Genomic DNA, 23,611 nt, shown 5'->3' on the forward strand with positions numbered 1-23,611 from the left:
CCAGGCCAACACCTTTTTGCACATCATAGGACCTGATGCGCTTGAAATATATAATACATTCACCTGGGCAGAGGCAGGGGATGAGAAAAAACTTGCCAAAATTATTGAGAAATTTACCGCATACTGCAATCCGAAGAAAAATGTGGCGTATGAACGACACATCTTTAACAGACGGAGTCAAAATCCCGGTGAGAAAATAGATGGATATGTGACGGAATTACGCATTCTAGCCAAATCGTGTGAATTTGGAGATTTACATGATTCCTTAATTCGCGACAGAATTGTCTGTGGAATCGCCAGTGACTCGGTAAGGAGGAGACTACTGAGGGAATGCGACCTCACATTGGATAAAACAATGGATATCTGCAGGGCGGCGGAAACATCTGACAACCAAATGAAAACATTTGTGGAATCAAAATCCACGGAACAAAAAATCGATGCAGTTCAGAAAAGAGGTGGGAAGAAATTTGGAGCAACAAATAAAACCGAAATAAAACATATCCAGAATTGTAAAAAATGTGGAAAATCACATGCTTTGAAAAAATGCCCAGCTTACGGACAAACATGTCACGAATGCGGAAAACCGAATCACTACGCAAAAATGTGCCGATCTAAGAAGACAAAAAGCAAGAAAATTCATGGAGTTGACCCAGAATCAGATTCCGACAGTGAATTCGGAATAGAAACTGTAGAAGATACACATGACACCCGAAGAAAGTGGACTACGACACTGAAAGTAGAAAATACAAATGTAAAGTTCAAAATAGACACAGGTGCTCAGTGTAACATTATTCCAAAGAACATGTGCGATAAATTGGGAATAACGAAATTACAGCAGTCTAAAGCAAGACTTATATCATATACGGGCCACAAGTTAAAGATAGATGGCAAAATTCGGTGCACAGTACAGCACAAGAATAAATATTATGCGCTGCAGTTTTACGTTGTACCTGGAAAGGTGGATCCCATTATAGGATTAGCGTCATGTGAGGAAATGAACATCCTGAAACTTATTGAAACAGTAAGTGAATCTAAGACCGCAGAAGAAATTTTTCGAGATTTCTCAGATGTGTTTGAGGGCATAGGATGCATGAAAGGCAAACATCATATTCATATCGACAAAATTGTTCCACCAGTTGTTCATGCACCGAGAAAAGTATCCTTCAAAATGCGCGACAAATTAAAAGAAGAACTGGACAGAATGGAATCATTAAACGTCATAGAAAAGGTCAACGAGCCCTCTGAATGGGTAAACTCATTGGTTATAGTGGAGAAACCAAACAGAGTGAGGATTTGTCTGGATCCCCGTGATCTTAACAAAGCTATTAAACGAGAACACTATCCTATGAAAACCGTAGATGACATCACACATCAGCTTGCAGGGGCCAAAGTATTCAGTACTTTGGACGCCTCCTCTGGATTCTGGGGTATAGTACTTGACCAGGAAAGTTCAAAGCTAACAACATTTAATACTCCGTTTGAGAGGTATCGCTACAAACGAATGCCATTTGGAATTTCATCTGCGCCAGAAGTATTCCAGAAAAGGATCTTTGAAAAAATTGAAGGATGTGATGTCATAATGGATGACATTCTTATATGGGGTAAATCTGTACAACAGCATAATGAAAGACTCTCGAGAGTTTTAAAGGCAGTGCGTCATGAGAAAATAAAATTGAACAAGAAGAAGTGTAAAATACAGATGAACGAAGTTAAATATATGGGTCACATTTTCGGAGAAGATGGACTAAAAACTTGTAATGACAGAATCAAAGCCATAAGTGAATTCCCAGAGCCTACAAATGTAAAAGAATTGCAGAGATTTTTGGGAATGGTAAATTACATAGGAAAATTTATTCAAAACCAAGCCACGATCACAGAGCCCTTGAGGGAGTTACTTGAAAAAACCGTTGCATGGCACTGGCATGAAAAACAACAACAAAGTTTTGATCAGCTGAAGTCCGTGCTCATCAGTGCTCCAGTACTAAAGTACTTTAATCCGGACGAAGACATCACACTCTCTGTAGACGCGTCATCAACAGGACTAGGAGCCTGCATTTTACAAAATGGACAGCCAGTTGCCTATGCTTCTAGATCATTAAACAAATCGGAACGAAATTACGCACAGATAGAAAAGGAACTGCTAGCAATTGTGTTCGCTTGCAAGAAATTTCACCAATACATCTATGGACAAAACATCCATGTAGAATTTGACCACAAACCCCTTGAGAGTTTGTTCAAGAAAACATTGTCATCGGCGCCACCGCGCATTCAACGTATGATGATTAAAGTACAGCCGTACGACCTGAATGTCAAATACAAACCAGGGAAATATCTGTACATAGCGGATACCTTAAGCCGTGCGACTGAGTCAGAATCAAGTCAAAGTGACAAGGATGAATTTGAAGTGTTTGCTGTTCGTTACTTGCCGATATCGGACGAAAAGGTAAACGAATTGGCGATAGAGTCTGCAAAAGATAAAGAAATAAATGCCTTACAAAAAGTAATTCTTGAAGGTTGGCCAGATGATATTACAGAGTGCAACTATTTCGTTAAGAAATACTGGAATTTTAGAGAGGAACTCAGTCTTTACAACGGGATTGTCACAAAGGGTCGCAGACTAATTATACCCTCGAAACTCAGAAGCGACATCCTGAATCAATTGCATTATGGACATATGGGAGCCGAAAAATGCAAACGTCGAGCCAGAGAAGTTGTGTTTTGGGTAGGAATTAATTCGGACATAGATAAGAAAGTTGCAGAGTGCAGAGTGTGCAATAAATACCAAAGGAGACAACCCAAACAACCTCTAAAACCTCATCCAGTACCACTTAGGCCATGGCAGAAACTTGGACTCGACTTGTTTGAGCTAAACAGAAAATCGTTTCTTACTGTTGTGGACTACTTTTCAAAATTCTTTGAAATATGTGAACTGCAGAGCACAACCAGCTCCAGTATCATCAAAAAATTAAAACCAATATTTGCTCGCCACGGGATACCCGAGGAACTGATCAGCGACAATGCACCGAATCTCGTCAGTGACGAATTCAGGAAATTTGCTACTGAATATGGATTCAAGCACACAACATCGTCCCCGCATTACCCACAGAGTAATGGCATGGCGGAGCGTACAGTCCAAACTGTAAAAAACCTGAAAAAATCAAATGAAGCTCAAACGGATCCAAACCTCGCATTATTAGAAATACGTAACACACCGATCGACGGGGTAGGAACTCCTACTCAACTTCTGTTCGGACGCAGGACGAGATCCATATTACCGACGCACGAGGCATTACTGAAACCACATATCAAGACCCGTAAAATTCGGACTGCTCTTGTCAACAAGCAGAATCAACAAAAAATTTATTATGACCGTAATGCACGCGAACTACCCAATCTGAAAGTGGGAGACAACGTTAACATTCAATCAGAAAATAAACCATGGAAGGAAGGAGTAATTGTACAGAAATGTCCGGAACCACGATCATATGTCGTAGAATCCGAAGGAGTTGAATACCGTAGAAATCAAAGACATCTGATGAAAAACAGCGAAACTGACAAATCTGGGGAAGGAAATAACACCGAGATCGAAAGCGATAACGCTGCAGTGAATGACAATGCGCAGAACGATATCGAGCACGTGCAGAAAACGCGCAGTGGCAGAACAATAAAGGTGCCTGAAAAATTCTCAGACTTTGTAATGTAAAAAACTTTATGGTATATCAGACTCATATATATAGGATTTATATAATTATATATTCAATGTATTCCCGTGTAATCATTGATATATTATCTTGTAAGAGGTTGTGGTAAAAACAACACTCCAACGGTAGGTTATGTGCTTGAACCTCTTACCTCAAATTATTTCAGAAAAAAATAATTGTAAAATTAATTGTGTTTGCTAAGGCATATATTTGTTTACCGTAAATTCTAATCTCAAAGGGAAGGTGTAATGATATAAACTGTTTATTGAATCTGACAGGTGTTTCCGTTGGGGACCGCGCGTGTTTGCTGGACTTGCAGTTTTAGCCTGGGAAAATGCTGATATTTCATTCATACTTGTAATTTGCTAATGCCATGCCTTAGCACTCTAATATTCATTCTGAGTTTGCTTGTCTTACTATTAACATGTACATAGTGTAAATAAAGCATTCGTAAAACCGTAACGGCTCTGTAGTGCCTTTATTAAATACATGTATTACTAAGAAAACTACAACATACCCTCCACCGAGTACTACAGGACAAGTAGGTAACCAGTACCCTAGGCTATTGATACGCTCCACTGAGTTCTACAGGACCAGTAGGAAACCAGTACCTTAGGCTATTGATACGCGCCTCCGAGTACTACAGGACCAGTAGGAAACCAGTACCCTAGGCTATTGATACGCTCCATTGAGTTCTACAGGACCAGTAGGAAACCAGTACCCTAGGCTATTGATACACTCCACTGAGTTCTACAGGACCAGTACCCTAGGCTATTGATACGCTCCACTGAGTACTACAGGACCAGTAGGTAACCAGTACCCTAGGCTATTGATACGCTCCACTGAGTTCTACAGGACCAGTAGGAAACCAGTACCCTAGGCTATTGATACGCTCCTCCGAGTACTACAGGACCAGTAGGAAACCAGTACCCTAGGCTATTGATATGCTCCACTGAGTACTACAGGACAGTAGGAAACCAGTACCCTAGGCTATTGATACACTCCTCCGACTACTACAGGACCAGTCAGAAACCAGTACCCTAGGCTATTGATATGATCCACTGAGTTCTACAGGACCAGTCGGAAACCAGTACTCTAGGCTATTGATACGCTCCACTGAGTTCTAGAGGACCAGTAGGAAACCAGTACCCTAGGCTATTGATACACTTCTCCGAGTTCTACAGGACCAGTAGGAAACCAGTACCCTAGGCTATTGATACGCTCCACTGAGTTCTACAGGACCAGTACCCTAGGCTATCGATACCCTCCACCGAGTACTACAGGACCAGTAGGAAACCAGTACCCTAGGCTATTGATACGCTCCATTGAGTTCTACAGGACCAGTAGGAAACCAGTACCCTAGGCTATTGATACACTCCACTGAGTTCTACAGGACCAGTACCCTAGGCTATTGATATGCTCCACTGAGTTCTACAGGACCAGTAGGAAACCAGTACCCTAGGCTATTGATACGCTCCTCCGAGTACTACAGGACCAGTAGGAAACCAGTACCCTAGGCTATTGATACGCTCCACTGAGTACTACAGGACCAGTAGGAAACCAGTACCCTAGGCTATTGATACGCTCCTCCAAGTACTACAGGACCAGTCAGAAACCAGTACCCTAGGCTATTGATACGCTCCACTGAGTTCTACAGGACCAGTCGGAAACCAGTACCCTAGGGTATTGATATGCTCCACTGAGTTCTAGAGGACCAGTAGGAAACCAGTACCCTAGGCTATTGATACCCTCCACCGAGTTCTACAGGTCAAGGTTATAGGGTAAAAAATGTTGATACCCACTGAAACGTCTTGTCACAAGGAATACTCATGTGAACTATCAAAGCTCTATTACTTACTATTCAAAAGTTATTAGGAAGGTTAAGGTTTCAGACAGAATTACAGAATGACAGACCGGACAAAAACAATATGCCCCCCCGATCTTCGATCTCGGGGGCATAAATATCTATAACTTCCTTTAATGTTAAATTATCTCAATAAAAATTACAGGTGCACAACTTAGTTATACACATACTATATATACAAAGTTTGAATCAAATCTGTAGACTGTTTTTAAGATATTCTCTGGAAAATAACATCCCCTCAAAATCGAAAAAATTATCCATAACTTCCTTGAATTTCAGTTAGCGCCACATCTAAATTCAGCTACAGACATTTCTGTTTTAATGCATCTTTCATTTTCCTCTTCATAAGGGAGTCCAGTGCTTATGCAAACTAAGTGTATCATGGCCTCTTTCAGAACAACAAATTTTAAGTACTGATGTCCCATTCTGTAAATAATTCAGAAACAAGAAATGTTTTAAAATCATTAACCTATGCCCACTGTGCGGAAATATTGAAGAAAAAAACAAACCGAACATGACCTCTAATGCATAATATATCAGAAGGGATACTTGCAAACTTACAAAGGATAAACAATAAAGATTTGCTCGAGTTGTTCATTTTTGCAGTCAACAAATGTGGAGTAACGGGAGAAAATAGATCTGAAATGAAAAAGTACTTTTCTTTAAATGAAGGTAGCAAAATCAATTTAATGTTGGTGATAATGATATAAAACAATTGGTCCATGGCCCACAATGCTCACTTGAATAACCCCAGTCCTACTGTTCTTCACAATATCATGTTTCAAAGATTTTTCTTTTGTCTATTCTCATGAAAAAATCTGGGCTTCATATTTTGATTCCATTCTTGTCGCAAAGTATCATGACTTAACTAAACATGAATCCATACTAACAGGGCCCTGCTGTTGTTATGATGATTATTTTTAAATAATCCATTCTATTTTTTCCTTTTCTTGAGTATCTCACTCCTCACTTTATCATACTTGAACTCAATTCATCTAATTATACCATATGCCAAGTTTTGTTGAAATTGAGCAAGTGGTCCTTGAGATAAGAAGTCAAAGAGGAAAATAGCTAACACACACACATATGGGCAAATTTTAATCAGAGCCTTTGCCTAAGGTGAACTAAAATCTGCAAAAATTTAACCTACTCTAATGCATATTAGATATCTTAATCATACAAATTAACTGTTACACATGATAACTACATACAAGTTATTCAAGACTGATGTATCTGTAAGTTTCTGAGAAATAATCATTTTAAATGTGTTATCATATTAAGTAGATCTCCTCCCCCCCCCCCCCTAAAATAGAGATCAACATACCCTGGTAAAAATTTGCTGGTGCACATCATTTCATAAAGAAAATGTTGAAGGTATTCTAATTCCTACACAATTGAAAGAAATAAAATTAATTACACATTTAATATGTTAATGTCACAACCTTTTCTTGCTAAAAGATGAATGGGACATACATTTCCAAATATGTTCATTTGACAGAAGACTTTGGCGGACTTTTGAAATGTGAATTAAGTTATTAAGGTTTGTGTATTTTGAATTCAAGGTCAATAACTCTTTCAAAAATAGTTCAACAAAGCCCAAACTCTCAAACTTGATCTGAAACCCAGTTGTCGGAATTGTCAGATGAAATCTGAAAATTTTCAATGCATGGATGGGTGCACAGACTGATCACTATAGGGCTCCCATCTATGTCTATAGGCTGGCCCTAATAATGTCATGCTTCTGAAGTAAAAACATGCTGGCTAAAGTTGAAAAGAAACCATCTTTAAGAACACTGATGCACTTCTTACCTCGGGTTGAATATAATTGGCTCCAAAACAATATTTTACAAAATTGTCCCTGTAAACCTTTTCAGGGTTGTTCATGAATTGATGATGCCGCTTATGTTCAACCTCATCACTGAAAATGAGGACAAACGATTTACAAATTAATCTGCTATGATTTGCATCATCGATTCGGACAAGGAGGAGTTTTAGTGATCTTTATCATAATTCAATAGACAGATTTTGTATTTTGTATAGAAATTCAAATTTTACAACAAGCTCCATGCACGGAGGTCAATATTCATGGTATAGAAGAAGTGCATGTAGTACAAGAGGGAAGAAGGCGCAAGGAGGAGGGGGAGGGATACATATGTATTCACATACATACACAATATGCATACAAGAATGTGTATTTAAAATTAACAACAGCTAATTATGAATTTTTCAACATTTCTTCTATAAACAGGTATAGATTGGTGATAATTTCATGTTTAATGGTAGCTAATTCCATACAAGTACGCCTGAGTAGTGAAAAGCATTTTCGAATAAGATGTTTGATGTTCTGGTAAACAAAAATTATAATTTAATTCGGAACGCAGGGAATAGGAATCACGAGTTTGAACGACAAGATCTCGTAGATATTCGGGGTTCATACCATAAAAAGTTTTGTACGATAAAATACACTTATACTATGTAATTATAATTCAAATACATTTAACCATCCTAATTTTTCATGATTTTGATGGCTCATCAGGTGCTACGTTAAGAATAATTGAAAACTTACCATTTGGTTAAGCTGCAGTTCATAATGTCTCTAACAGTTTTCACAATGCTGTTTACCTGCATATACATGTATGTGATTATGTGTATTATAATATCAGAATGTAATATTTAAAGATTTATGTACAATGTACTTAATAGATTATACCAATATAATGAACATTATGCAGTTTCTTTGCGAAGACATTTTAAACAGGCTTACATTTCTTGAGATGAAATCTGTATTAATTTCTGAAAATGTAAAGGCATGACATCAAATATCACTCGTTATAGGTCATATTATTGTTATACCCCTAATAAACAGTGTTGTGAATTCTTTTTGGCGCCCCCAGGATGTTGTGAATTCAAGACTGTATATTCGTTAACTGTGTTAAATACTATTTCTCTCTCGCACAAACAGTTCCTATGTAATTTCTTATGAGAAAAAAGTCCAACATTAAAATAGTGTTACTTATTATGCCGAGAAGTTTTTTTTAGAAGAATACTACTATGTACTAAACAGGATTTTTTTTAAAATTTGACACTATGAGACAAGTTAGCTAGCTGGTGTTTCTATAATCTAACCTACCAGAAGAACAAGTTGCATCATCATTTGCTCCTGTGCATTTGCTAACCCAGTTGATCTCTTCTGAAGGTTCAATATTGTCATTTTTCATAGTACTTATGCTCTATAAATAGATATATGTGAAATGTATGAGCAGGAAAACATATTCATGAATTAAATTGACTGTAATTACTAATGTTACCAGGACTACCTGCTTATATTTTGTGCAGTGTATTTTTCGCATTGGTTTTCTTGAAACAGAACACACACTAGATTTTCTGATGCCCTCCAACTCTCTACAAAGTAGTAAATATATATTCTTTACACCTACATTTTCTTAGGGTCATCAAGGTCCATATTTTTTGTTACATTTTGTAGCAATTTACCAGAAAACTGACTCATTCAGAAAGACCCTTCAGAGAACTTAATTAATGTACTATTTGTTTTAATGTTAATGTTTTTAAGGGAAAGAGATGAGTAAAAATAATAATGACAATAATTTTCAAAATGTTTCAGTATGTACTTACACATCTTTATCCTTGATAGTTTCTTCTATATTTGTATGACCATATCTGAAATATATCAATACCTCAAGTTTTAAGAGTTTGAGCGAGACTCTTGAATGCAATATATTTTTGTACATTTCAATAAAGCTAAAAAGGCATCCACATGAAATCTGAATAAGGTTGGATAGCAATCTATAGTACATAATTCAATAAAACTTATTCAACAAATTTAATTCAATTCTTAAAAAGTTAAGACTTTATTTATGGAGATCTATATTGCATAACTGCTTGTACAATACTAAACTAATAATGATTAAAAAATTAAAGCAGTAATATTTTGAAAACATCATGCAAAATCCTTATTAATAAATTTCGAAGAGGCCCATGGGCCACAAAGCTCACCTGTGTCACCAAAATGTGCCCCCTCCATACCTTAATTTGAACCAATTTTTGATCTAGTACTCATTAAGGAAGCTTTCACATAAGTTTTGTCTTCATTTTTTCGAGGTGACGTAAGTCAGCCTCGTATGTCAGACCCCAGCTTCAATGGCGCCCTGTTTTAATTACTACCATTTGCGAAATCACTTTGATTTTTAATATAAGAAATTTGTTGTCATATATGCTAATGCAACGTAAAAGCTGTCACAATTCACTTTGAGATTGATATAGGATCCATATGTTTACCCTCTACGATAAGCGAGTTAAATAAGAATTTATGAAATCGCAATTTTTATCCCTTCGATATGAAACAAAGTCCACACATCAAAAGGAATCGCGAATTAGTGTTTAGGTTTGTAAACAAGATCAAAATTATTTGTCGTTTGCCAACATTTTATTCCACGATCTTAGAAAAACAGAATTGGACTGTAGGAAACGATTTGCATTGCTTCTGTATTCATTCGCATTTTCACATATAGACAGGGAAAACATGGTCTATTATTCTCTAGGAATTCTGGGTAAACAGCTGTCTCCTCTTATGTCTGAAAATTATGTTAATTAGCCGATTTATCGCCTATCAAAAAATAGTTCACATTGATACTATGTTCCATTTTTATTAAACTGTTATATATAAATTCTGTTTTATGTCAGATTGAAGAAGTCTTCCTTGTATGTGATCTGTTGTATTTATCAAGCAGAAATTGTGTGTAATTAGAATTTTAATATTAAACTCTGCACTATTTCTCTGTATCCATACGCGCCACGCTATCCTATTTATCAACAAGGAGAAAACGTCTTGCCTGAGAGAACTGATATATTCTTGCCAACGCATTAACTCAAGATAATTATCTGAAACCCAATGTGTTAATTTCGTACAATTTTACCAAAATATTTCTTTTGGACGCATTTTTTGAGATTTTAATACTAAATCTGGGTGTAAACATGTAATCTTCGATCGAATGGGCCGAGCACCATTTCCCGCGCTCTTTCATGGTCAAGTCAGATAGCTGTAAATATTGATTAAGAAATATAAATGAACATGTTTTTGTGAATATATTTGTTATTCAAGAAAAGAACTCCATTGGAAGTAATATATTGGAAATCAAGTTTACATTTCTTTGTCACGAAATATGATTTATCTCAAGAGTTGAATGAATTATCTCAAGAGTTGACACTTGTTTTCAAGAGTTGATATTTCAAGAGTGGAAATTTTCTTGGACTGGTTTAACTTTGACTCAAGAATTGAATGAGTTATTTCAAGAGTTGACAGTTGTTGTCGTCATCAGATATGAAGGGTAGCAAAAAAAGAAAAAAATCATGATTTTGATAGTCATCAAAGGGAGAGCCCAAATCTGTCAAAAAAAGAAAAAGTCACAATGTAAGAAAAGATCCCATAATTTTGAAATGCGTGTCTGCCAACTTTCATCAAGGGTCAGAAACTTTCTCCGAATATAGCAGAGGTAAACAATGTGTAGCAAATTCACTTGTGTGCATTGCATTTAATGCAGTTAACCAAAAATTGTTTGGAGATTGGGATGCGAATGATATTCATTTTGTTCTCGAAAAAGGTGATGTTTTATACAAGCATGCAAGACAGGCCTGTCCACATGAACATCTTAACCCAGAGGACTTGCCCAAAAATGTTTGGATTCAAAACCAGTTGCTTCATGTGTCTGCTTTACCAGTTTATGCAGGGGAAATACAATCAATTTTGTTCATATGAACTCTTTTAAGCGGAAATACCCAAGAATTAGTGAAAATTTTGTCACATTTTTTTTTTTTACAAATCTCAACAACAACCACAGAGTAAAAAACACTGTAACTTATGTGAAACCTTCGTTTCATAGTGTTGATTCAAGTATGTTCAAGTAATAACCCCCAGGGGTAGGGTATGCCAACAATTGGGGATCAATACTTTACAATGAAATATATAGGATTTAAAAAAAAAAATCTTCTCAAGAACAGCAAAGGCATCATTAAAAATATTGATATATGGAAGCATCCTTAGTTAGTCTAGATTCAAGTTTGTCTTAGTTACGACTCCAAGGGGTTGGATGGGACCACATTTTAAAAAATCTTCCTACTAAGCACATCCTTGGTAGGTCAGATGTGCATTGTGGCCTATGGGCCTCTTCCTCACATATAGGTTAATTATGCTTGCTACTCAGTTTTAGAATGTTTCAACAGTTAACACATTTCATTACCTCAAATTGAAGGTATAACATATGCTTCTGGATTACAAATAATACCATCCAACATATTATATCCTTCATTTAATTCGATCTTGCATTAGAATCCATGCCATTCACTGCCAAACGTCACCTCGTTTCAGTACCTTCAGTACTTTGATTTTAATTGCTACAGTGGTTCTTAAGAGAAAAATGCTACCATAGTTTCACTATTTATGAATAATCTCCACTTTGACATGGGTGTGACCCTTCACTTGAACAATTTTGCATTTCCTTTAGCCAAGGATGACTTATGGCAACTTTGAACTTAGCTCAATGGTTCTGAGGTAAAAATTGTGTAACATTTACAGACAGACAGGGACAGACAGGCAAATGGACAGACAGACAATGAACACCAGTTAATCAGAAAAGCTCACCTGAGTTTATGGCTCAAGTGAGCTAACAAAAAATTCTAAACTAAACATCATGCTAAATGTATCTTAATTTGGCTACCTTCCCCTTAAATCACTATACAAAAAAGAAGTTCTTTTCTTTTTCTGAAATACCTAGATTTACATGACTGTATAAAACAGTGACTTGTTAGAACTACCTAGATTTACATGTATAAAACAGTGACTAGTTAGAACTACCTAGATTTACATGTATAAAACAGTGACTAGTTAGAACTACCTAGATTTACATGTATAAAACAGTGACTAGTTAGAACTACCTAGATTTACATGACTGTATAAAACAGTGACTTGTTAGAACTACCTAGATTTACATGACTGTATAAAATAGTGACTAGTTAGAACTACCTAGATTTACATGACTGTATAAAACAGTGACTAGTTAGAACTACCTAGATTTACATGTATAAAACAGTGACTAGTTAGAACTACCTAGATTTACATGACTGTATAAAACAGTGACTTGTTAGAACTACCTAGATTCACATGACTGTATAAAATAGTGACTAGTTAGAACTACCTAGATTTACATGTATAAAACAGTGACTAGTTAGAACTACCTAGATTTACATGTATAAAACAGTGACTAGTTAGAACTACCTAGATTTACATGTACAAAACAGTGACTAGTTAGAACTACCTAGATTTACATGTATAAAATAGTGACTAGTTAGAACTACCTAGATTTACATGACTGTATAAAACAGTGACTAGTTAGAACTACCTAGATTTACATGTATAAAACAGTGACTAGTTAGAACTACCTAGATTTACATGTATAAAACAGTGACTAGTTAGAACTACCTAGATTTACATGTATAAAACAGTGACTAGTTAGAACTACCTAGATTTACATGTATAAAACAGTGACTAGTTAGAACTACCTAGATTTACATGTATAAAACAGTGACTAGTTAGAACTACCTAGATTTTCATGACTGTATAAAACAGTGACTTGTTAGAAGTACCTAGATTTACATGTATAAAACAGTGACTAGTTAGAACTACCTAGATTTACATGTATAAAACAGTGACTAGTTAGAACTACCTAGATTTACATGTATAAAACAGTGACTAGTTAGAACTACCTAGATTTACATGTATAATACAGTGACTAGTTAGAACTACCTAGATTTACATGTATAAAACAGTGACTAGTTAGAACTTCCTAGATTTACATGTATAAAACAGTGACTAGTTAGAACTACCTAGATTTACATGTATAAAACAGTGACTAGTTAGAACTACCTAGATTTACATGTATAAAACAGTGACTAGTTAGAACTACCTAGATTTACATGTATAAAACAGTGACTAGTTAGAACTACCTAGATTTACATGACTGTATAAAACAGTGACTTGATAGAACTACCTAGATTTACATGACTGTATAAAATAGTGACTAGTTAGAACTACCTAGATTTACATGACTGTATAAAACAGTGACTTGTTAGAACTACCTAGATTTACATGACTGTATAAAATAGTGACTAGTTAGAACTACCTAGATTTACATGTATAAAACAGTGACTAGTTAGAACTACCTAGATTTACATGTATAAAACAGTGACTAGTTAGAACTACCTAGATTTACATGTATAAAACAGTGACTTGTTAGAACTACCTAGATTTACATGTATAAAATAGTGACTAGTTAGAACTACCTAGATTTACATGACTGTATAAAACAGTGACTAGTTAGAACTACCTAGATTTACATGTATAAAACAGTGACTAGTTAGAACTACCTAGATTTACATGACTGTATAAAACAGTGACTTGTTAGAACTACCTAGATTTACATGACTGTATAAAATAGTGACTAGTTAGAACTACCTAGATTTACATGTATAAAACAGTGACTAGTTAGAACTACCTAGATTTACATGTATAAAACAGTGACTAGTTAGAACTACCTAGATTTACATGTATAAAACAGTGACTTGTTAGAACTACCTAGATTTACATGTATAAAATAGTGACTAGTTAGAACTACCTAGATTTACATGACTGTATAAAACAGTGACTAGTTAGAACTACCTAGATTTACATGTATAAAACAGTGACTAGTTAGAACTACCTAGATTTACATGACTGTATAAAACAGTGACTAGTTAGAACTTCCTAGATTTACATGTATAAAACAGTGACTAGTTAGAACTACCTAGATTTACATGTATAAAATAGTGACTAGTTAGAACTACCTAGATTTACATGACTGTATAAAACAGTGACTTGTTAGAACTACCTAGATTTACATGTATAATACAGTGACTAGTTAAAACTACCTAGATTTACATGTATAAAACAGTGACTAGTTAGAACTACCTAGATTTACATGTATAAAACAGTGACTAGTTAGATCTTCCTAGATTTACATGTATAAAACAGTGACTAGTTAGAACTACCTAGATTTACATGTATAAAACAGTGACTAGTTAGAACTACCTACATTTACATGTATAAAACAGTGACTAGTTAGAACTACCTAGATTTACATGACTGTATAAAACAGTGACTTGATAGAACTACCTAGATTTACATGACTGTATAAAATAGTGACTAGTTAGAACTACCTAGATTTACATGACTGTATAAAACAGTGACTTGTTAGAACTACCTAGATTTACATGACTGTATAAAATAGTGACTAGTTAGAACTACCTAGATTTACATGTATAAAACAGTGACTAGTTAGAACTACCTAGATTTACATGACTGTATAAAACAGTGACTAGTTAGAACTACCTAGATTTACATGTATAAAACAGTGACTAGTTAGAACTACCTAGATTTACATGTATAAAACAGTGACTAGTTAGAACTCCCTAGATTTACCTGTATAAAACAGTGACTAGTTAGAACTACCTACATTTACATGTAAAAAACAGTGACTAGTTAGAACTACCTAGATTTACATGACTGTATAAAACAGTGACTAGTTAGAACTACCTAGATTTACATGTATAAAACAGTGACTAGTTAGAACTACCTAGATTTACATGTATAAAACAGTGACTAGTTAGAACTACCTAGATTTACATGTATAAAACAGTGACTAGTTAGAACTTCCTAGATTTACATGTATAAAACAGTGACTAGTTAGAACTACCTAGATTTACATGTATAAAATAGTGACTTGTTAGAACTACCTAGATTTACATGACTGTATAAAATAGTGACTAGTTAGAACTACCTAGATTTACATGTATAAAACAGTGACTAGTTAGAACTACCTAGATTTACATGTATAAAACAGTGACTAGTTAGAACTACCTAGATTTACATGTATAAAACAGTGACTAGTTAGAACTACCTAGATTTACATGTATAAAACAGTGACTTGTTAGAACTACCTAGATTTACATGTATAAAACAGTGACTAGTTAGAACTACCTAGATTTACATGTATAAAACAGTGACTAGTTAGAACTACCTAGATTTACATGTATAAAACAGTGACTAGTTAGAACTACCTAGATTTACATGTATAAAACAGTGACTAGTTAGAACTACCTAGATTTACATGTATAAAACAGTGACTAGTTAGAACTACCTAGATTTACAGGTATAAAATAGTGACTAGTTAGAACTACCTAGATTTACAGGTATAAAACAGTGACTAGTTAGAACTACCTAGATTTACATGTATAAAATAGTGACTAGTTAGGACTACCTAGATTTACATGTATAAAACAGTGACTAGTTAGAACTCCCTAGATTTACATGACTGTATAAAACAGTGACTAGTTAGAACTACCTAGATTTACATGTATAAAACAGTGACTAGTTAGAACTACCTAGATTTACATGTATAAAACAGTGACTAGTTAGAACTCCCTAGATTTACATGTATAAAACAGTGACTAGTTAGAACTACCTACATTTACATGTATAAAACAGTGACTAGTTAGAACTACCTAGATTTACATGACTGTATAAAACAGTGACTAGTTAGAACTACCTAGATTTACATGTATAAAACAGTGACTAGTTAGAACTTCCTAGATTTACATGTATAAAACAGTGACTAGTTAGAACTTCCTAGATTTACATGTATAAAACAGTGACTAGTTACAACTACCTAGATTTTCATGACTGTATAAAACAGTGACTAGTTAGAACTTCCTAGATTTACATGTATAAAACAGTGACTAGTTAGAACTACCTAGATTTACATGACTGTATAAAACAGTGACTTGTTAGAACTACCTAGATTTACATGACTGTATAAAATAGTGACTAGTTAGAACTACCTAGATTTACATGACTGTATAAAACAGTGACTTGTTAGAACTACCTAGATTTACATGACTGTATAAGATAGTGACTAGTTAGAACTACCTAGATTTACATGTATAAAACAGTGACTAGTTAGAACTACCTAGATTTACATGTATAAAACAGTGACTAGTTAGAACTACCTAGATTTACATGTATAAAACAGTGACTTGTTAGAACTACCTAGATTTACATGTATAAAATAGTGACTAGTTAGAACTACCTAGATTTACATGACTGTATAAAACAGTGACTAGTTAGAACTATCTAGATTTACATGTATAAAACAGTGACTAGTTAGAACTACCTAGATTTACATGACTGTATAAAACAGTGACTAGTTAGAACTTCCTAGATTTACATGTATAAAACAGTGACTAGTTAGAACTACCTAGATTTACATGTATAAAATAGTGATTAGTTAGAACTTCCTAGATTTACATGACTGTATAAAACAGTGACTTGTTAGAACTACCTAGATTTACATGTATAAAATAGTGACTAGTTAGAACTACCTAGATTTACAGGTATAAAACAGTGACTAGTTAGAACTACCTAGATTTACAGGTATAAAACAGTGACTAGTTAGAACTACCTAGATTTACATGACTGTATAAAACAGTGACTTGTTAGAACTACCTAGATTCACATGACTGTATAAAATAGTGACTAGTTAGAACTACCTAGATTTACATGTATAAAACAGTGACTAGTTAGAACTACCTAGATTTACATGTATAAAACAGTGACTAGTTAGAACTACCTAGATTTACATGACTGTATAAAACAGTGACTAGTTAGAACTTCCTAGATTTACATGTATAAAACAGTGACTAGTTAGAACTACCTAGATTTACATGTATAAAATAGTGACTAGTTAGAACTACCTAGATTTACATGACTGTATAAAACAGTGACTTGTTAGAACTACCTAGATTTACATGTATAATACAGTGACTAGTTAAAACTACCTAGATTTACATGTATAAAACAGTGACTAGTTAGAACTACCTAGATTTACATGTATAAAACAGTGACTAGTTAGATCTTCCTAGATTTACATGTATAAAACAGTGACTAGTTAGAACTACCTAGATTTACATGTATAAAACAGTGACTAGTTAGAACTACCTACATTTACATGTATAAAACAGTGACTAGTTAGAACTACCTAGATTTACATGACTGTATAAAACAGTGACTTGATAGAACTACCTAGATTTACATGACTGTATAAAATAGTGACTAGTTAGAACTACCTAGATTTACATGACTGTATAAAACAGTGACTTGTTAGAACTACCTAGATTTACATGACTGTATAAAATAGTGACTAGTTAGAACTACCTAGATTTACATGTATAAAACAGTGACTAGTTAGAACTACCTAGATTTACATGACTGTATAAAACAGTGACTAGTTAGAACTACCTAGATTTACATGTATAAAACAGTGACTAGTTAGAACTACCTAGATTTACATGTATAAAACAGTGACTAGTTAGAACTCCCTAGATTTACCTGTATAAAACAGTGACTAGTTAGAACTACCTACATTTACATGTAAAAAACAGTGACTAGTTAGAACTACCTAGATTTACATGACTGTATAAAACAGTGACTAGTTAGAACTACCTAGATTTACATGTATAAAACAGTGACTAGTTAGAACTACCTAGATTTACATGTATAAAACAGTGACTAGTTAGAACTACCTAGATTTACATGTATAAAACAGTGACTAGTTAGAACTTCCTAGATTTACATGTATAAAACAGTGACTAGTTAGAACTACCTAGATTTACATGTATAAAATAGTGACTTGTTAGAACTACCTAGATTTACATGACTGTATAAAATAGTGACTAGTTAGAACTACCTAGATTTACATGTATAAAACAGTGACTAGTTAGAACTACCTAGATTTACATGTATAAAACAGTGACTAGTTAGAACTACCTAGATTTACATGTATAAAACAGTGACTAGTTAGAACTACCTAGATTTACATGTATAAAACAGTGACTTGTTAGAACTACCTAGATTTACATGTATAAAACAGTGACTAGTTAGAACTACCTAGATTTACATGTATAAAACAGTGACTAGTTAGAACTACCTAGATTTACATGTATAAAACAGTGACTAGTTAGAACTACCTAGATTTACATGTATAAAACAGTGACTAGTTAGAACTACCTAGATTTACAGGTATAAAATAGTGACTAGTTAGAACTACCTAGATTTACAGGTATAAAACAGTGACTAGTTAGAACTACCTAGATTTACATGTATAAAATAGTGACTAGTTAGGACTACCTAGATTTACATGTATAAAACAGTGACTAGTTAGAACTCCCTAGATTTACATGACTGTATAAAACAGTGACTAGTTAGAACTACCTAGATTTACATGTATAAAACAGTGACTAGTTAGAACTACCTAGATTTACATGTATAAAACAGTGACTAGTTAGAACTACCTAGATTTACATGTATAAAACAGTGACTTGTTAGAACTACCTAGATTTACATGTATAAAATAGTGACTAGTTAGAACTACCTAGATTTACATGACTGTATAAAACAGTGACTAGTTAGAACTACCTAGATTTACATGTATAAAACAGTGACTAGTTAGAACTACCTAGATTTACATGACTGTATAAAACAGTGACTTGTTAGAACTACCTATATTTACATGACTGTATAAAATAGTGACTAGTTAGAACTACCTAGATTTACATGTATAAAACAGTGACTAGTTAGAACTACCTAGATTTACATGTATAAAACAGTGACTAGTTAGAACTACCTAGATTTACATGTATAAAACAGTGACTTGTTAGAACTACCTAGATTTACATGTATAAAATAGTGACTAGTTAGAACTACCTAGATTTACATGACTGTATAAAACAGTGACTAGTTAGAACTACCTAGATTTACATGTATAAAACAGTGACTAGTTAGAACTACCTAGATTTACATGACTGTATAAAACAGTGACTAGTTAGAACTTCCTAGATTTACATGTATAAAACAGTGACTAGTTAGAACTACCTAGATTTACATGTATAAAATAGTGACTAGTTAGAACTACCTAGATTTACATGACTGTATAAAACAGTGACTTGTTAGAACTACCTAGATTTACATGTATAATACAGTGACTAGTTAAAACTACCTAGATTTACATGTATAAAACAGTGACTAGTTAGAACTACCTAGATTTACATGTATAAAACAGTGACTAGTTAGATCTTCCTAGATTTACATGTATAAAACAGTGACTAGTTAGAACTACCTAGATTTACATGTATAAAACAGTGACTAGTTAGAACTACCTACATTTACATGTATAAAACAGTGACTAGTTAGAACTACCTAGATTTACATGACTGTATAAAACAGTGACTTGATAGAACTACCTAGATTTACATGACTGTATAAAATAGTGACTAGTTAGAACTACCTAGATTTACATGACTGTATAAAACAGTGACTTGTTAGAACTACCTAGATTTACATGACTGTATAAAATAGTGACTAGTTAGAACTACCTAGATTTACATGTATAAAACAGTGACTAGTTAGAACTACCTAGATTTACATGACTGTATAAAACAGTGACTAGTTAGAACTACCTAGATTTACATGTATAAAACAGTGACTAGTTAGAACTACCTAGATTTACATGTATAAAACAGTGACTAGTTAGAACTCCCTAGATTTACCTGTATAAAACAGTGACTAGTTAGAACTACCTACATTTACATGTAAAAAACAGTGACTAGTTAGAACTACCTAGATTTACATGACTGTATAAAACAGTGACTAGTTAGAACTACCTAGATTTACATGTATAAAACAGTGACTAGTTAGAACTACCTAGATTTACATGTATAAAACAGTGACTAGTTAGAACTACCTAGATTTACATGTATAAAACAGTGACTAGTTAGAACTTCCTAGATTTACATGTATAAAACAGTGACTAGTTAGAACTACCTAGATTTACATGTATAAAATAGTGACTTGTTAGAACTACCTAGATTTACATGACTGTATAAAATAGTGACTAGTTAGAACTACCTAGATTTACATGTATAAAACAGTGACTAGTTAGAACTACCTAGATTTACATGTATAAAACAGTGACTAGTTAGAACTACCTAGATTTACATGTATAAAACAGTGACTAGTTAGAACTACCTAGATTTACATGTATAAAACAGTGACTTGTTAGAACTACCTAGATTTACATGTATAAAACAGTGACTAGTTAGAACTACCTAGATTTACATGTATAAAACAGTGACTAGTTAGAACTACCTAGATTTACATGTATAAAACAGTGACTAGTTAGAACTACCTAGATTTACATGTATAAAACAGTGACTAGTTAGAACTACCTAGATTTACAGGTATAAAATAGTGACTAGTTAGAACTACCTAGATTTACAGGTATAAAACAGTGACTAGTTAGAACTACCTAGATTTACATGTATAAAATAGTGACTAGTTAGGACTACCTAGATTTACATGTATAAAACAGTGACTAGTTAGAACTCCCTAGATTTACATGACTGTATAAAACAGTGACTAGTTAGAACTACCTAGATTTACATGTATAAAACAGTGACTAGTTAGAACTACCTAGATTTACATGTATAATACAGTGACTAGTTAGAACTCCCTAGATTTACATGTATAAAACAGTGACTAGTTAGAACTACCTACATTTACATGTATAAAACAGTGACTAGTTAGAACTACCTAGATTTACATGACTGTATAAAACAGTGACTAGTTAGAACTACCTAGATTTACATGTATAAAACAGTGACTAGTTAGAACTTCCTAGATTTACATGTATAAAACAGTGACTAGTTAGAACTTCCTAGATTTACATGTATAAAACAGTGACTAGTTACAACTACCTAGATTTTCATGACTGTATAAAACAGTGACTAGTTAGAACTTCCTAGATTTACATGTATAAAACAGTGACTAGTTAGAACTACCTAGATTTACATGACTGTATAAAACAGTGACTTGTTAGAACTACCTAGATTTACATGACTGTATAAAATAGTGACTAGTTAGAACTACCTAGATTTACATGACTGTATAAAAGAGTGACTTGTTAGAACTACCTAGATTTACATGACTGTAAAAGATAGTGACTAGTTAGAACTACCTAGATTTACATGTATAAAACAGTGACTAGTTAGAACTACCTAGATTTACATGTATAAAACAGTGACTAGTTAGAACTACCTAGATTTACATGTATAAAACAGTGACTTGTTAGAACTACCTAGATTTACATGTATAAAATAGTGACTAGTTAGAACTACCTAGATTTACATGACTGTATAAAACAGTGACTAGTTAGAACTATCTAGATTTACATGTATAAAACAGTGACTAGTTAGAACTACCTAGATTTACATGACTGTATAAAACAGTGACTAGTTAGAACTTCCTAGATTTACATGTATAAAACAGTGACTAGTTAGAACTACCTAGATTTACATGTATAAAATAGTGATTAGTTAGAACTTCCTAGATTTACATGACTGTATAAAACAGTGACTTGTTAGAACTACCTAGATTTACATGTATAAAATAGTGACTAGTTAGAACTACCTAGATTTACAGGTATAAAACAGTGACTAGTTAGAACTACCTAGATTTACAGGTATAAAACAGTGACTAGTTAGAACTACCTAGATTTACAGGTATAAAACAGTGACTAGTTAGGACTACCTAGATTTACATGTATAAAACAGTGACTAGTTAGAACTCCCTAGATTTACATGACTGTATAAAACAGTGACTAGTTAGAACTACCTAGATTTACATGTATAAAACAGTGACTAGTTAGAACTACCTAGATTTACATGTATAAAACAGTGACTAGTTAGAACTCCCTAGATTTACCTGTATAAAACAGTGACTAGTTAGAACTACCTACATTTACATGTATAAAACAGTGACTAGTTAGAACTACCTAGATTTACATGACTGTATAAAACAGTGACTAGTTAGAACTTCCTAGATTTACATGTATAACACAGTGACTAATTAGAACTACCTAGATTTACATTGATAAAACAGTGACTCGTTAGAACTACATGTACCTAGATTTACATGTATAAAACAGTGACTAGTTAGAACTACCTAGATTTACATGTATAAAACAGTGACTAGTTAGAACTACCTAGATTTACATTTATAAAACAGTGACTAGTTAGAACTACCTAGATTTACATGTATAAAACAGTGACTAGTTAGAACTACCTACATTTACATGTATAAAACAGTGACTAGTTAGAACTTCCTAGATTTACATGTATAAAACAGTGACTAGTTAGAACTACCTAGATTTACATGTATAAAATAGTGACTAGTTAGAACTACCTAGATTTACATGTATAAAATAGTGACTAGTTAGAACTACCTAGATTTACATGACTGTATAAAACAGTGACTAGTTAGAACTACCTAGATTTACATGACTGTATAAAACAGTGACTTGTTAGAACTACCTAGATTTACATGACTGTATAAAATAGTGACTAGTTAGAACTACCTAGATTTACATGTATAAAATAGTGACTAGTTAGAACTACCTAGATTTACATGTATAAATCAGTGACTAGTTAGAACTACCTAGATTTACATGTATAAAATAGTGACAAGTTAGAACTACCTAGATTTACATGTATAAAATAGTGACTAGTTAGAACTACCTTGATTTGATTGATCCTCCTCACTGGAATTATTAGTGTTTTCTGTGGGAGAGGGCTGCTTTTTCTGTCGTTTCTCTTTCACTAACTTGTCAGGTTCTAGCTTTGACCTTCAAAAACAAGGGTCAAGGACATATTACTTCTCATATCAAGGAAAGTCACATTGCAATTTTGTAACATTTTTTTTTCAACTTTCAAATCACATAAAATTGTAATTTTGATAGTTCAGAACATTTACATGCAATATAAATACAATTATTTTATAGTTATTAGATATTTAAAGACATAATGGTACAAGAAGAAGAATGTTACATGAACA

At 33.6% G+C, this 23,611-nt stretch overlaps 2 protein-coding genes across 7 annotated transcripts in view; one reads left to right on the forward strand and one right to left on the reverse strand.

Annotated features, from left to right (window-relative positions):
* The first annotated feature begins 355 nt into the window (after window positions 1-355).
* LOC130049947 (uncharacterized protein K02A2.6-like) lies at window positions 356-3,703 on the forward strand. The gene has a single exon (XM_056148200.1). The coding sequence runs from the start codon at window positions 356-358 to the stop codon at window positions 3,701-3,703; it is 3,348 nt and encodes a 1,115-aa protein (XP_056004175.1).
* A 1,960-nt stretch (window positions 3,704-5,663) lies between these two features.
* LOC125657127 (syntaxin-18-like) overlaps window positions 5,664-23,611 on the reverse strand; it is a 28,643-nt gene continuing 10,695 nt past the window's right edge. Inside the window, exons 1-10 of one of the 6 annotated variants that reach the window (XM_056148409.1) lie at window positions 23,296-23,391; window positions 9,199-9,243; window positions 8,883-8,967; window positions 8,696-8,795; window positions 8,330-8,358; window positions 8,132-8,187; window positions 7,375-7,483; window positions 6,890-6,951; window positions 6,127-6,204; window positions 5,664-5,991 (exon numbers count right to left, since the gene is read on the reverse strand). In XM_056148409.1, the coding sequence (XP_056004384.1) occupies window positions 5,841-5,991; window positions 6,127-6,204; window positions 6,890-6,951; window positions 7,375-7,483; window positions 8,132-8,187; window positions 8,330-8,358; window positions 8,696-8,795; window positions 8,883-8,915 (618 nt within the window). In that variant the 5' untranslated portion in view covers window positions 8,916-8,967; window positions 9,199-9,243; window positions 23,296-23,391 and the 3' untranslated portion in view covers window positions 5,664-5,840. Of the gene's footprint in view, window positions 5,992-6,126; window positions 6,205-6,889; window positions 6,952-7,374; window positions 7,484-8,131; window positions 8,188-8,329; window positions 8,359-8,695; window positions 8,796-8,882; window positions 8,968-9,198; window positions 12,493-23,295; window positions 23,403-23,611 lie in introns of those variants that run through there. The other 5 variants (XM_056148408.1, XM_056148413.1, XM_056148412.1 and 2 more) reach the window with 5 other exon arrangements.

Source organism: Ostrea edulis, chromosome 9 (genome assembly GCF_947568905.1).
Source record: "Ostrea edulis chromosome 9, xbOstEdul1.1, whole genome shotgun sequence".
NCBI lineage: Eukaryota > Metazoa > Mollusca > Bivalvia > Ostreida > Ostreidae > Ostrea > Ostrea edulis.

What these genes read in the sequence shown, in the direction of transcription:
- LOC130049947 (XM_056148200.1), top strand. Translation starts at nt 356, where the DNA reads ATGGATATCTGCAGGGCGGCGGAAACATCTGACAACCAAATGAAAACA.